Genomic DNA, 16101 nt, shown 5'->3' with positions numbered 1-16101 from the left:
ATGTGCAAAACTGAATACCAAAAATCCTGTTATTTTTTCTTTATACCAGTAGTGACTTCCACTGTTAATGGCATGGTTTAATTTATCATCTTGCTTTGCAGCACATTTCTCTGCCAATCCAATGATCACCATACACTGAACAAAAATGACACAGGAACATGACATACATAGTTACATATATAGATATTTATATTGCATTTATATTACTCACTTCCTTTCAGCAACAGGGTAAAACAATAAATCGGTGCATAATATATATAATACATATCATGGTATAGAACGTAACAAAGTAGTTATATTTGGGTTAGACCAAGAAACACATCTATCTGCCACACCCATTTGAGTCAGTTTTTTTTTGCATTTTTAAATCAACCTGATCAGATTGAGAATTTTATCTTATAGTTAGGTTTCCTACTATGAAATGGTATGAAAGTTTAATGACCACAGAAATATTAGTCATAAAGAGCAGGAACTTGTACAATACGATTACTTAAAGTTTTTGAATTTTGTTCAGCCATCAGAACAAGAACAATAGTGTGTAAATTGTGTTCTTCTCTACAATTCTGACCAACGAAAAGTAATCATCAGTAGCCCCGGAGGACACAGCCTGAACTTCACAGCCTCCTTCAGTGGTACACTTGTAAACAAACTGTCAGATCTCAGAGTATGTGTAATACAGCTGCTCCTGTCAACCATAAAGTGCAAAGGGTATCGTTTTCTAATATATATCTTATAAAAAAAAGTTTTCCACTAGTTGCACATATTTGCTGCAATTTCTTTGCATATTTCCTTCTACTTGTGTCAAGATGACTTGTTCCTTTGCCCCTGACGCGTGTTGAGGTTATGTTCTCCTGCATCTCCTTGCACCCATGTTGCAGTGTTTTCTCGTGCCTCCATTGCTCATTGCCCTTCATGTCAAGTTGAGTTTTCCTATATTTTCATGCTGTGTCTTCTTGCAGCTCTCAGCCCTGTAGCAGTTGCTGAGCCAGGGCCTGGATGTGCTCCCTGCGCTCGTACAGGTACATCTGCGTCTCCCACAGCATGTCCACCAGCTTTGCATCGTTCACCTCATCTAGCATCACCTCTGAGGAAAGCTGGGGGCTCAGTCTTACAGGGGGAGGTGGAAAGGAGAACAAAAAGTAATAGGAGAGAAGAAAGAATAAGAGGAGAGACAAAGATCAGCCAAGAAACAGAGGCGAAAGCTGCACTTCTTCAGTATTAAAACTATATTTAAAGAGCAGCGTCCCTTTTCCTTATTCTTTCGAAAACCCTTGAACATGTTGCTTAAAAACCTTTATTCTGTACTCCTCACCTAGAAGGATCTCCTCAATATGTATCAGTCTAGAGTCAAGATCAGTCATTCCACTGAGACTACCCTCCTTGCAGTATCAGAAGCTCCCTGGCTGTTAGTGCTGCTACCCTCTTCTCCATTCTCATTCTTCTTGACCCTTCTGCTGCATCTGACATGGTCAACCACCACATGGTACTTCCTGCACTAGAAGAGCTTGGAATCAAAGGATCGCCACTGAAATGTCCAATCTTTCATACTGGCAGAAATTTTGGGTGGTTCAGTGTGATTCCCTGTCAATCCACAGGAGTTCTGCTGGGCCTGGTGTTGAGCCATATTCTTTTCCATCTACTACATCTTTTGGCTCAGTCATTGCCTCTCACAGTTTCTACAACCACTGCTATGCAGGGGGGGGGGGGGGGGGGGGGGACACAGCTCTACCTCTCTTTGCCCCCAACCAACACAGATACATCATCTTGCTTTTCAGCATGTCTCTCTGGTCATCTAGAAGGATGTCAATCACCATCTACAACTCCACCTTCCTTGGACCTAGACCCTCCATCTCCCAGCAGGTCCATTCACCTGTCATGAATTCTCTAGCACAGCAGAGAACTCACCCACTGCAGTAGCTTCAACAATCAAGAATTTGAGAGTAATAACCACCTCAAGCCTTTGCTTCTTCTAGCACAGTGAAGCTGTAAGCTGAAACTGCAGATACTTTCTGTATAACATCCACAGCATCTGCACACATCTCAAAAGACACTTTTCACAACGGGTCCAGGTCATGGTCATACCTGGACTACTACAACTCCCTCTTCTCTGATCTTATGGCTTCTACCATCAACCCTTTACAACTGATTGAAAATGTCGCAGTAGAAGTTGTGTTTGACCAACCATGCATTTCCATGTGTCTCCCACCTCTTTCATTCTCTATTGGCATCTCGTAGTTGCCAGTATAAAGTTTAAGACTGGCTTTTGCCTACAATTTTATGAAAGTATCAAACCTTGATACCTAGAGGACCTGATCACACCCCGCACCCCAGCAAAAGCACTGCTCTCCCTCCATCTCTGACCACTTGTTTGTGCCACTCATGAAACAACAAAAATGAAAGGCAAATCAGTTCTCAGTTCTGACCCTGGTGTGGTGGAACAAACTCCCTTTATCCCTCAGAACAGCTACATTCCTTCAAGCGTTGAAGAAATGTCTCAGAACTAATTTCTTTTGGACCAACATCTCTCTCCATCTCCTGACAGTGACAAAACCTTCAAATATCTACATCCTTATTGGAATCTCACTTCTACAGACAGCTGCTGTAATAATGTACTAACAAACACAAACATGTTGAGCTTTAATAATCATGTTATTGCATCTAAAACACTATGTGCAGTGAAATTCACTACCCTTTACTCTGGGTTGTACATTGATTTGGAGAAAAGCATCTGCTAAGTTAATAAATGTAAAACTAAAGCAAAATGTATTTTTGACAGTGAACCAAAACATACCTATGGTAACTGACGTCCACCATTTCACACCAGGCCCTGGATCGGTCAACCACACAGCCGTCAGAATCGGTACACTGAAAAAACACCTGGTGTTACCGACTTTTCCCGTCTCCATTTATTCAAAGCTGTACATGGTAGCATTTTACCTCATTTAATTCCACCTGTTCATGCAGGTGATAAATGTGCTGAAATATTTCAGGTTACCCCCTGAAATGTCCTACAGCTGGGTCCCCCCCTGCAGCTTCAGCTGCTGACTTTGTCTCTAATGACTACTCTCCCCCGATGTCCAATCAGAGTCACCTCTCTCAGGAGAAATACTCACACAGTCTATTAGCATCTTTCCCAGCTCCTTGGCCCCAACAATGGTTTTGGCAATTTCCAGAGGGTTAGACGGGCGGAAGACATCCACCGAGTTCACCGCTACCTGTGGGGGCTTCCCAGTCCCTAGGGAAACCACCACACCAAGCTTCTGGACTTCTGCTCCCCTGCCCTGAAAGAAAACCAGGACACGGATTAAGGTCCGAATTGGATGGCTCAGTCCACAGGCTCTAGCAGAGAGCTACAAAAGGGTATGGCAGTGTGCAAAATTAAGAAAAGAAAAGAAAAAGTTTTTTTTTTTTTTTTTTTTCTTCAACGGGAGAAATCCACAGTACCCAGAGTAAACCCATGCAAACATGGGGAAAACATCCAAACTCCACACAGACTGAGCCGGGGTCCAACCTGTGACCTCTTGCACTACACAGGCGCTGGGAGACAATAGCACTACTTGCTGTGCCACCCAGTGCCCAATGTGCCGTTGTATCCATCAATACTATATGTATGAAAGTTAAAGGAAAGTGTAGTGTAAAATACATTTTATGTAGTAACTGCACACCTGAGCCCTCAGAGACTTGTTATAGTAGTGGATCTCTGTCATAGTGTCCAGTGTCGGGTTGTTGGCCAGCAGCCCTCCATCCAAGAAGCGTCCCATTGGCCGGAAGTAGGTAGGGGCAGCACCACTGGAGCGGGCAGCACGCCACACACACTGGTCTGGAACATGACATGTAGGAAGTTAGAAGTGTTAGGCAGAAAAGCATGATAAGGTGTACTATTTAGAGTGGGAGATAGAGGACGACAAAGTAAAACGAGGTAGATGTCTTGTCTTTGTTAAAGTAGGATGAAGAAGAAGTATTGTTTTGTGAGGTGACAGAAGACATGTGCCATTCACCAGTCTTCTGTTATTTTGCTCTCATACAGTGATTCCAAGAGAATATCATCTTGCACACAGACACACACCTTTGTCATCTACCATCCTACTGTTTTTTGAAGGGGGAGGCCCGGAATAGCCCACTATCAACACGTCCTCGTCCTCCCACCCTGAAACAACAACACTGAGGCAGAAGCTCGCAGGCCCATACAACACCTGCACACAGTCTTACAATCATTTAGACCTGTCTATCTAAAGCTCAGCCTGTGAGTGAAAAGCCACACCCCCTGCTGGAGAAGACAAGAGTTGCTGCATGTGGTGGTTACTGTTACCCTGTGGGATGGTGAGAGGCGTGAAAGTGGCAGTGGAAGCATACGGAGGATCCCGGGTTTGCAGAGGAGGATCATAGTTTCGGAAGAGATGCAGCTCCCCTGGGTGTCGATCAGCAAGGACACTGGTCACAATTACTCTAAGAAAGGCAGAGAAAAAGAGATATGAGTCTAGAAGTGATGTAGATCTGCAGGGTCAGACCCAGACTCAAGGCCACCAAAGTCAAAAACGATGGACAAATGGCACCACTATGATGGACAGTGGTACCTGGGGTGTCGGACATCTGTCATCTTGGTGTTCTCCCCAAACTCCTTCTTTAGGAAGTCCTCCAAGGGAGCGGATTCATAGGGTCGTGACCCTCGAAACACTTTGTCCTTCATTCGGAAGTAAAGACAGCGCAGGTATTCCATGGACTTTCCTTCATTAGAGAGATAAAGACAGTTCTATTGTCATGTAGAAGATACAGTGTGAGCAGGCAGGAAAATGGTGAGTGACAAAATTGGTGTTGTGATAACTGCTACTACAAAACCCTTAACAATCAAGAGTTCCAACAAGAAAAGCTTGATAACATTTAAAAAAAAAAAATTTTAATTATGTACTGACCATGCACTATAGCCAAGGCAAGTATGCCTCCAGTGCTGGTGCCAGAGATCCAGTCAAAGAGCTCTCTTATGGGCCGCCCAGCCTCCTTCTCCAGGGCTATCAGCATCTGGATCAGAACCAGGCCTTTAATTCCTCCCCCATCCAGACACAGCAGTCGGTCCACCCTGAAAAGTGTGAGAGACTTGTTCATACAGAAGCTGAGCAAGATGTCCACCATCTACACACCCTGGCCTTTAGTGCCTGTAATGGAACACGGATCAGGGTGTCTTGATCAATCACCAGATCTTATTGGCAAAGCTTGGCCTGAGCCTTTGTGTGCACTCACAACAATTTACCCTGCCCTGACATCTCTATTCTACACAATACTGGTTTACAGTCAGTCAATGGTCATTCAGCTGTAAATAACTCCACATTTATTCTTAGTTTGCTAAAGAAGGAGAAAATCAGTGTAGTGAAAGTATATGTTGTCTCAGTAAATGTATTATATTTGGGGATGTGAAATATCTAATTAAAATTTGCACCCATCGAATGCAGGTTTAAACTTATAAATCTGTACAGATGTGAATGCAGATGTTTTAAGATGAAAAATAACTTTTACTAATCCACATGCACATATCAAAAGAACTTTAAATAAAATAAAGCTCATAATGAACTCCGTTGATTTGTCTACGCCCCAAATTCACATCCGAATTCATAGCTGAAAAAGCATTGATAAAATTCGATGGATTTCGGATCTGCCAAAAACGTTCAAATCAATTTTCAATTCATTACTCATATTACACATTACCAGGAGAGCTGGTATGAGGGCTCTTGTAAAACACAACACTGACGTCCAGACTGGAACAATAATAAAACGTAGAATAAAAAACTACGATCTGTCGGCAAGGATCAGGCAAACACACACAAAACTGTCACACTTACCTCCTGATCCCATCTACTTCAGTTTGGCCTTGAGCTATGGCCCCAAATGCAGCAGCAACATGCACCATATCCTCAAACCCTGTCAGAGAGCACAGTCACAGAACAAACCCATGGAAGTCATCTAAGGATATTTTGGAGCAGCCAAGGGCAAAAATCGTTATCACGAACTAGACCAAGAGCCACACCTGTAAAAATCATACTATGTCATACTGAATTTTAAATGTCTAAATGGATAAATTATTTATTTTACTGTGTTTGATTTAGGTGTGGTGTGTGTTCAAGTATGTATCGGTGCATTATCGTGTGGTGCAATAGAAATTATAGCATTTATGGTAGTTATAGTATATACTAAATTTTACAAATGTTCTTGTGGCCGGCACTATGCAAAACGGCAAGCTGCATGCAGCCCTCGGGCTACACATCAGCCACCCCTGCTTTAGAGCATGTTTATTCCAAAGTAATACTGTAGTTACACTGTAGTTATGCAGTTGGAACTAAGCTACTGAAAGTTGGAAATTAAAAATGTACTGGTACATACAGTTACAAAATGTTCAATGAAATGAGTAGAGTGGTTGGAACTATATACATGAAACAAGTCCATTTCTTAGGGTTAGGACTGCACGTTCTCTTTATGAGCAAAAAGTTTATAGCCCAAACCAATAATTTGAACAACACCATGCAGTTCTGCTTGGCTGTGAGGAATTTATACCAAGAGAACATGCAACCGCCCCCAGGAGCACTTCTCACATTCCAATATTTTCCCACGTTTATGCAGAACAGCCAAAAAGATGTTCTAAACAATCAGACCAGCAGTGAACCAAATTCAAGGAAGGACCATCCAAGTCCAATTTCACACTTTAAGCAAGAGTAATCATATGAAAGAGTGGATTCACCTGTCTATGCGATTACTGGAAAGACAAGAGTACCAGAGGAAAGTGGGACTACACATGGTAAGATGGTCAATACCTGTACGGGATGAACTGGACTGAAATGGTGAGTGTCCTACATCTCTAGGAAGTGCCACAGAACAGCTGAGAAGACATGGCACCTCATTTCCTGATCAAACTTGCTAACTGAATTCCTTGTGAAAAGAAACTATTTGCCAGCAACATGTCTTTGCACATTTCACTGGTGATGTACCGAAGAGAAGTCCAGGTCTGCATTTGGTTCCCCATTTGGTTTATACAGTTAAACGGAGGGAAGGATTCAGAAATATGCAGGAAGGGACAGTTTCTTCTGAGATATCAGGGGGCAGCGAACACAAAACCACCCCTCCGACATCCAGAGGACGAAGGGGAGCGCGATGCAGAAAACACAGCAGAAAGCAGGAACCGGCCCAGTGACAGACTAAGTAAATGACTTTAAACGTGGAAAGATGAAAGGTCACTTAGTGAGAAAAGGAAGAGATTGCAGGTGAGGAAGGAGGCTGGTACCCAGGAAAAGCAGAACAGAGTGGGATGGAGGTGTTACCTATGCCTGGAGGCGGAGCTCTCTTGGTGATCAGGGGAGGGATGTTTGGGGAGGGGGGGGTGCACCGCTGCGCCCCTACACTACACAGCATGTTGAGCAGAACCTTTCTGTTGGAGCCTTCAAACACAAGCCATGTGGTTAGAGACATGCGCTCACAATGTGCGCTGTGAGGCAGAGCCCACAAAAACAAATATTAACAGATGCAGGCAGAGAGCCCAAAAGAAAACAAAAAAAAAAAAAAAAAACCCCAAACTGACAGACATGCTCTCCCGTGTAAAAAATACAGTTGGACCATGGTGGGATAAGCTCACTGTAATGGGCAGGCGAATTACAGGTCGTTTTGAAGGTGTACATTCATTGAGTGGATACATTCAGTTTTGTTTGGTTTACCCACCCCTGACAACATCAGAGTGACTGCTGATCTAATGAAACAAACATCCTACCACATTACAGAAGGGCTTGAATCCCCACTCTTGCTGCAGTACCCATAATTGAAGTACTGTACTTACCCAGAAATGATACAGTAAAAATTACCCAGCTGTATTACATTTATTCATTTATCTGATGCTCTCTCCAAAGCAAATTACGTTATTCTACTTACAATAATTTACCCATTTATAGAGCTAGGTATTTTTTACTAAAGCAATTAGAGTAAGTACTTTGCTCAAGAATATTACAGCTGGAGGTGAGATTCAAACCTGCAAGTTTTTGGTCAAAAGGCAGAAGCTCGACCTACTACTCTACCAGCGGCCCCTATATGTATAAATGGGCAAATCATTTTCATTAGTTCAGTGTACATACCTAGCACCGTAAAATGATTCAGAGGCAAGTCTCAATTTAATGAATACCTAAAAATACTAAATGAATACCTAATAATAATTACAACCTACTAAACAGGAGACAGTTAAAGGATTTAAATTCTTTCAATTAACTAAATTGCATGTTTCATTAAAAATCAAGCACCGCACTGAATTTAGTTATGAAATTAGCTGCGGTTCATTTCAAACCAACCACAGCATCCCAATTCACCGATTTATCAACAGTCGTGAGCAAAGTACTACAGTTTGCCTAAAAGACAAAAGGGCCAAAGAAATAAACGCATTTGTGAAACAAAGGCCCTTCAACTCAGGAAAGCAAGGTAAAAACAAGTGTGCAGGAGGGGACTGTGACTGAAAACACAAACAGATCAAGCTACCACCATGCTAATGGCCAAACAAAAAAAAAAAAAAAAAACACATCTCATAACCTTTTTCACAAACAAAGATTTCTAAAATTTTCATAGCATCGTGCAGTTAGTAACATGTTTGATATTTATAATTTGTATAAATATTTGCTCATGCCCAAAAATCTTCTTGCACAACTCAAAGATATTACAACACGTGCATAAGAATGAGCACAAATTAGCCACCTGATAGTTCATTGCTCTTATTTCATTCATTGTTTTTCCCCCAAGACAAAAGCATTTTGTGTTTACTTTATGAAACCATTTAAGGTCCTGATTTGGCCTTATGGACACTGTCATGCTCACAGTGACCTGAAGTGTGAAACGGCTCATAACAACAGGTACTATTTACTCAAAAACAGAGAACTGTGTGTGTTGGGACAGCAAAGGGCCTTGTTCGGAGATTTACCTTTGCTGGTTCGAGCAGCAATGAGCCCCGGAGTCTCCCCCAGATCATTAGGAATCTCTACCTCAGCCCCAAACACAATGAGAGCCTTGATCAGCTCTATGTGGTCCATCTGCAGGGGAGGGGAGTCAGAAGAGAAAGACGAGGAATGGATGAGGTGATACTGCAAAGTTTAGACATTCAGGATTCAGCATGTAGCTTCCTATGATTTTTATACCAGCAGATCTCAAACCAGTTAACAACCATGATTGACAGAAAAAAGGTTACATGCTTATTTCGTTAGACTTTTCTCCAAACCAACTTCTAATGAACTCTATTCAGTGTTACTATCAGCCTACACACCTTACTCACCAAAGTGACTTACACTGGTAGTGCTGTACACTACTTACAATGGGTCACTCATCCATACATCAGTGGATCCATACATCATAGTGTCACTCACACACTAAGGGGGAACATGAACAGCATGTCTTTGGGGAGTGAGAGGAAATCGGAGCACCCTGAGAAACCCATGCAGATATGGGAAGAACATGGAAATTCTACACAGACTGAGTGGGGACTGAACCCAGGCCCTTCTGCACCACCCAAGCACTATGAGACAGCAGCACTACTTGCTGAGGCACTTGCTGCCCGTTGGACACCCCTGTTTTAAACTATATGATAAATATAGCTCTGTGTGTTACTGTGTGTGTAACATGGCTGGATGTGTGACTCGTCTGTTTTGCGGCACCGTTGAGCACTTTACCTTCATGGCGAGATGCAGGGCAGTGTTTCCACCCTCGCCCCGGAGGTTGGGGTCAGCACCATGGGTGAGCAGCACCATTGCCGCCTCGAAACGGCCCTTCTTGGTCAGTATGTGCAGCGGGCTCTCCCCAGTCTTGCTAAGGTAGTTCACAGAGGAGCCCAGCTCCAGCAGCATGCGACTCATCTAGCGAGGGATGATGAGAGACAAACAAGACTGAGGGACAAACGGAGACTATTACCCAATTCATTTTCATACATAATATAGGTCAACCTCATGTATGTACAGTTATTCATTCAGCACCAAAGCATCATATAACCATTAACTCGTAGTTATGTGATGCTAACCTCCCAGCAACTGCTCACTCATTTATACAGCCAAACAATGTAACACACACACACACACACACACACACACACACACACACACACACACACACACACAAGGGGCAGTTTAGAGTTACCAGTCAATCTAAAACACATTTTGTGGAACTGTGAGAAGAAACCAGAGCACCAAGAGGAAATTAATGGGAACATGGAGAGAATATGCAAACTCCACACAGACTGAAACGGATTTGAACCCACATCTAAACCCACTTCCAAGGAGAAGTGAGGCACCAGTGCTATCCACTATAGCATTCTACTTTACTGATACTTCCACAAGCCATGAAGTTGTTAAGTACGTAGTTTATATATATCTCAAGAAAAAAAAAAATACGAGGAAGATGATCAGGAATCGTCGATATTCTGATAAAGTTTTATGCAGATACTCATGTGATGAACATTGGTTCAAATGGTGAAAGAAACTGAAGGAGAAAAAAAAAAAATCTTTATTTTACATCTTTCACTGCTATCATAGACCAACTTTTTGTGGAGAGAACAACAGAAATCTGATTAAATGGGTGTACAGCGATCAGGGCTTATCTGTCAAGTATATCCCACAATGCACTAGTCACTTTACTCACAAGTTTGGTTAAGTGTTGCTCACCTCACTGCTCCTGGCCCAGTGCAGGGGGGTCCCTCCGTATTTGACGTCCTCCACGTGCAACTGGGAGGGATCTGTAGTCAGAATAGTCTCTGCACAGCTGGGACGGGGTACAGAAGGGATACCAAAGGTCAAATTACCAAGACTTACTAGAAAAGAATGTGTCTATCCTGATGTTTCAGTATAAGTCAAGACTTTCACAACCTCAGAGTGTACCCAGCTCAATGGCAGCATAGACAATGTGTGAATTGTGCCATGAATGTTTCATTGCTGTCGGTGCACAGCACAAGACTCCTTGTGCCACATGACACAGAGAGGGTAGAAGAAGTGGGGGACAGTAATATGCTTCCTTTGTCCCACCTCTGATACCAAGCAATGGAAGTCATTGAACTGGTTTAATCTCTTGTGTTTTAGTATAACTACATCTCATAAATGTTGATTTTGTTTTGTATTCTTGTTTTCATTTTTTTTTTTTTTTATTATTTTTGTCAGCATATCGGACATGACTCTGCTGTTATCTGTCACATCAAGGTGTCGGTAAATTTCCCCGCAGGGATTAATAAATTATCTCACATGACTGAAAGCTTTAATAATTGCAAAAATGAAAACAACAAACACAGGAGTTTGCATATATGAAAGAATACAGTAATCTGACACTGGAGGCAGTTTTCTGTGAAGTTCAGGGGGAAAAAAAAAAATACAAGTCCAGGCCTTTTCAAGTGAAGTAACTGTCAGAATATTATGGGTTTACAAAGTAAGAAGGCAATAAAGAGTAATTTGTGATCTCGAGGTCAAATAAGGTAATGTGCTCATGGCAGAGGCAGGTAACTCACCTCTTCTCATTGTGCTTCATGGCAATGTGAATGGGGTAGCCCATGCTTCCCATGACATCACACCTGGCCCCACCTGCCAGCAGCGCCTTCAGAGCCTCCGCCCTCCCCAGGCGACAGGCCACATGCAACGGAGTCTCCCCAGCATTGTTCTGCTCATTCACCCCGGGGCAGGCCCTGGAGCAGAGCACCTGTACAACAGGTACAGTTCAGGGTCATGGGAAATGTTATCAGCTTTTTGGTTTGACTAGATAACACAGTAGTGAAGGACATGGGACTTGTGATCAAACGTTGCAAGATACTGTCGAAGTTGGGGGGCTGCTGTTGCACCTTCATTAAGGTATATAAGATGACCTGCTCTACTAAAAATGCCTGGCTGTTTAAACTGACAAATTTTTGGGATATGCAAGTCACTATACATCTGAAAATGAATATTTAAACAAAAAAAAAAAAAAAAAAAATTGTGCATGTGTGAATGAATAAGCATGTGTGCTTCATGCCTTGTGTTTCCAGTATATGTGCCAGGCCACAGCGACTAACTTGGAAACAGTTAATAGAAATGGAAAAGGAAATCATTTCAACTAGAAGATAAAATCATAATTGCATGCAATCTTAAATACAGTCCCATGACAGTATAAAAATGAAGAGGCGCTCACTGTACAGAAAGTGTCGCCAAGGGGAGGAACAAAATACCGTTTCAGCCAGCTAATCAACATAATTCCAAGATCAAACCTTTTGTTAATGACAGTCTAGTTTATCTAGTTTGGAGCATTTCGCACTGAGCTCTTGTATTAATTGGTCTTGACTGGGTGTGCTCTCTGCTGTACAAACACGCAACACCCTAAATTGATCCTTACGTTTACATTTGTGCATCTGGCAAATACTTTCCTCTGAAGCAAAGTACTTGTCTAAGCAAAAATGCATTCAACAACAACGTTCACAAGTTTCCTAACAGTTTTTCAAATAACGACAAACTGTTACTCAAGTCACTGCCTAGAGATATGAAGGTCACATAAGTAATAGTAGTAATTCAAAATTTTTAGTTTTAATATAAATATACTGTATGTAAGATATACTTTAGATGCAAAAGCACTAAGGGAGCCCACCGGTGAACATCTGTTTCAGAATGTAGACAGAGTAAAGATCACACTTCACGCAGCTCATGAGAATCTATATCTGTGAACCACACACTCACACATGCTGCTGCCACTGCCTTTGCAAAGGCCCTGCTTTCAAGAAGAGAAACATCCCTCTAAACACACCTGTTCCTAAACAGAAACAGTGTCCAGAACTAAAAGGTGCTCAGAGGACCCCACCAGGGTCGCACAGGCAACACCACATTTGTACATGTGGTTGAGGGTTTGGAGGGCAGCCAGCCATGTGTGTTCCCCGCACCTGGATGACGGCGACAGAGTCCTGCTTGGCTGCACGGTGCATGGGAGTCTCCCCTTGATGATCTTTGATGCTGGTGCTGGCCTGACAATCCTCCAGCAGCTCACGGACGGAGCTCACGTCCCCGCGCTCGCAGGCGAGGTGGAGCGGTGTCTGGCCAGACGCATCCCTGCAATTGATCTGGCTGCGTGAAACGAGGGGAAAAGAAGAAACAAAGCAAGCTGTTTTCAAGAGGAAACAAATGAAAGAAAATTAACATTTCAAACCTTCTGTTGTTCCTTCCTCACAACATCTCACTTTTTCACATTCCATCGCTTTTTCAGTGAGGCCAGTAACTCCAGCACTCCACTCCTCACTCACTCAATCAATCAGTGTCTCACCTAACAACATAGTTATGCTTCAGGCAGTATCTCAAGCCGGTCTCCACAGCAATGTGAGCTGAGCTCCAGTCCGGGTGATTCCGCAGACAGTCTGAGATTGTCTGGACAGTTTCCACTTTGAGAGGCCAGCCAGCCGTTTCATAAAAGGGGCGGAGCTTGAAGGCATACTGAGGGTACCAGTTTAAAGCATCTTCTTCTGAGGCCACCTGGAACAACCTAAAAAGTGCCATGGAATCAGACACACAAGGCTGGTAACATCTAGAATAAATTACAGGATAACGTGTAAAAGAGAAAGTGATAGGGCAGGGAATGAGGAGAACAATCACACATGAAAAACAAAAGAAAACCAGTTTGGAAAGAAAAGGAAAACTGGAGATCCTATCATTCTCTCTCCATGAGACATAACATAACATAACCCACGATACAAGTTATTCCACATTTATAAACTTCATCATGAATAAAACAGAGTAGAACAATTAAAGACATTACATGGACCTGTTAACTGCTAAAAGTACAGTGTTAAAAAGTATGTCTTTATGGTAGCTTTGAGGACAAAAGCAGAAGCAAACAAATTCAAACCATGAAGATCTCAAACCCCAGCGATGACCACAAACCTCAGGGCCACACCAGGAGTTTCCGGGCAAAGGAGCAGGCAGTCCCAGGACTGACTGGGGGTGTTCCTGTACAGAACCATCCTGCCCTCCTCCTTCAGTTGCACATGTCCCCCGCCAGAGTATTCCGACAGCAGCACCTCCTTCACCCGGTACGGATTGGAGAAGAGGTTGGAGACGGAGGCGATGGTGCCCACCAGCCGGCCCAGGAACTGCATCGCAAACTGGATGATCGAAACAAGACACGGTTACATTCCAAACTCTACGGAAATTGTTTTCAGACTGGGGAAAAGATGCCTAAAAAGAAGAAAGACATGCTTCTGAGAGACACAAATGCTCATTCATTCATTCATTCAAAAAAAAGCTTTATGATGAAGAATGACAAACTAAGGACCGCTTTCTTATACACTCTTGTGTCTATCCTCTTCTGCTCATTGTTCTTGTTCACTCTGAAAATCAACTCACTGCTCCTTCAAAAAATTAGGGGGGAAAATGGACTTTGACAAACACTTTTCTTGTCAGTTTGGAACTTAGTGGCAGATAACAAGAAACGGACTGTGGACTCACTGCTGTCAGTTGCTGTCGATTCCCACTCTCTCTCCTCTTACCACCACTTCGAAACACACAGAGAAACCCTTAATGGCAGCATTTTCCCTGTGGAAATGTGTACAACCACCTCTCCTCTGTGTGTGATGAAATTTCATCTGCACCATCAGCCCTCTCTGCCTCTGCTCTGGTCTAACCGAAACTAACGCGGCTAAAAAAAGCTCTATTCCTCACAATAAGCACTCATACACTTAAACCGCATCACTCCTCAAAAAATAACTTCATGCTACGCATTAATCTTCAGCCACCAAAGCTTTATATTAAAGATATTACAATTAATCGCCTTAGTAAACGGCTCGTTCATACTCACCGCCTGACTCTTCGTTTCGCAGGACTGACACCGCTCCGATCTTTGACAGCCAGCGAAGATCAACCAAACAGTTTGAGTCTTACTGACGGGGTTTTCCACCAATAAAAAAGCTGTATGTTAAAACGAAGGTGCGAATTCCCACCAATAACAGAAAGATAACGCCCAAAGGGATGGTTTAAACGAAACAGTTACGTAGGAATGATGCTGAATTGGTATTGGCTCCTTCTTTGTTGTGTTTCTACAGCAGTGTTCGGTTCGGTTCGGGTTCGTTCTTAACAAAATAAACATCGAAAGCTTGACTCACACGTCAGTTTTTCTATTGAACTTGGTCGTTTTGTGACATAGTCACAAGTGTTATACAAATTAACAGCCATAAATTTAAAGGCTCCGTCCGTGCGCATGGAACACAGTTGCATTACGTTTATTTAGCTGAAGTTTTATTATCCAAAGCGACTTACAATGATTTCCCAATTTATACAGGTGTATATTTTGTACAGTATCAATTAAGGGTACGTAACTGGCTTAGCGGTACTACAGCGGGAGGTCCTTCGATGGTAAAGTGGCAACTCTTAACTACTACGCCACCTGCTGCCCTCTTTCCAAAGGTTGTTCCTTTGATTCACCTCCTGCTGTGCCTCCCTTAATGGTCTTGGCCCTGAATTGATAATGAAAATACACAAATTCCCCCATTCATTCAAACCGTAAATGTGTCAAATACTGTAAAACACTGTACAAACGCATCACCAAATGTCATGAAGGAATTAGGAAATAGCTGTCTGTTTTTCTCTGTCTTTCCCTGAAAACTTATCTCGAGCTGTAACACAGCAGCATCGGTTAAACATGATATCATGCATTAATTTCTTGGTGTACTCGTTGTATTTGCATATAATTCCATTTAGTTCACAATGTTGTGGTGTTAGTAACGTGTCATTTCGCTGATGTGTGAGTTGCATTTATTTATTCGGAGATAATACTGACGCATTATGGTTGACTTACTGATTTACTTTCACCTTTTCACGGTTTATTTACTGTTGTTTCTTTTGTTCCTGTGTGTGTTGATGTACTGATGTTTTACAGTTTCACACTGTTGATACTGTGTTTTTTTCTGTTTAGCTCTTAATGTTTTTTTTCTGTTTCTTTGAGCCACTGGCGTTTCGTTGTGCCGTTGATTTGCTTAGGTTTTTTTTCCTGTTATAAGACGTTTTAGTAACAGAAAAAGATGTTCTACGAGCAAGGCGCATGCGCGCGCCTCGCGAGTCTGCCAACACGTTGCCGTGGCAACCACAGAGGGGCGGGTAGGAGGCGGGTGAGGCTCCG

General features: G+C 42.7%; 1 protein-coding gene across 2 annotated transcripts; it reads right to left on the bottom strand.

Moving 5' to 3' along the window:
• Position 1: 1 nt before the first annotated feature.
• On the bottom strand, positions 2–14836 carry pla2g6 (phospholipase A2, group VI (cytosolic, calcium-independent)). Of its 2 annotated transcripts, XM_018759799.2 has the most exons (18): positions 14785–14836; positions 13872–14092; positions 13258–13473; positions 12881–13061; positions 11489–11676; positions 10659–10755; positions 9675–9857; positions 8933–9041; positions 7302–7418; positions 5832–5910; positions 4911–5074; positions 4575–4725; positions 4310–4446; positions 4067–4147; positions 3666–3820; positions 3114–3281; positions 2792–2865; positions 2–1107 (listed from the first exon to the last, which is right to left on the bottom strand). In XM_018759799.2, the coding sequence occupies exons 2-18, from the start codon at positions 14084–14086 to the stop codon at positions 963–965; spliced, it is 2460 nt and encodes an 819-aa protein (XP_018615315.2). In that variant the 5' UTR covers positions 14087–14092; positions 14785–14836; the 3' UTR covers positions 2–962. The 2 variants fall into 2 exon arrangements, with proteins under 2 accessions (XP_018615315.2, XP_018615316.2); XM_018759800.2 differs by lacking the exon at positions 4067–4147 and having other exon boundaries at positions 3–1107.
• Between the last annotated feature and the right edge of the window lie 1265 nt (positions 14837–16101).

The sequence above is a fragment of the Scleropages formosus genome, chromosome 20 (assembly GCF_900964775.1).
Source record: "Scleropages formosus chromosome 20, fSclFor1.1, whole genome shotgun sequence".
Taxonomy (NCBI): Eukaryota; Metazoa; Chordata; class Actinopteri; order Osteoglossiformes; family Osteoglossidae; genus Scleropages; species Scleropages formosus.
Note: the sequence above shows the minus strand (reverse complement) of the source record. Positions and strands in the feature narration are given on the sequence as shown.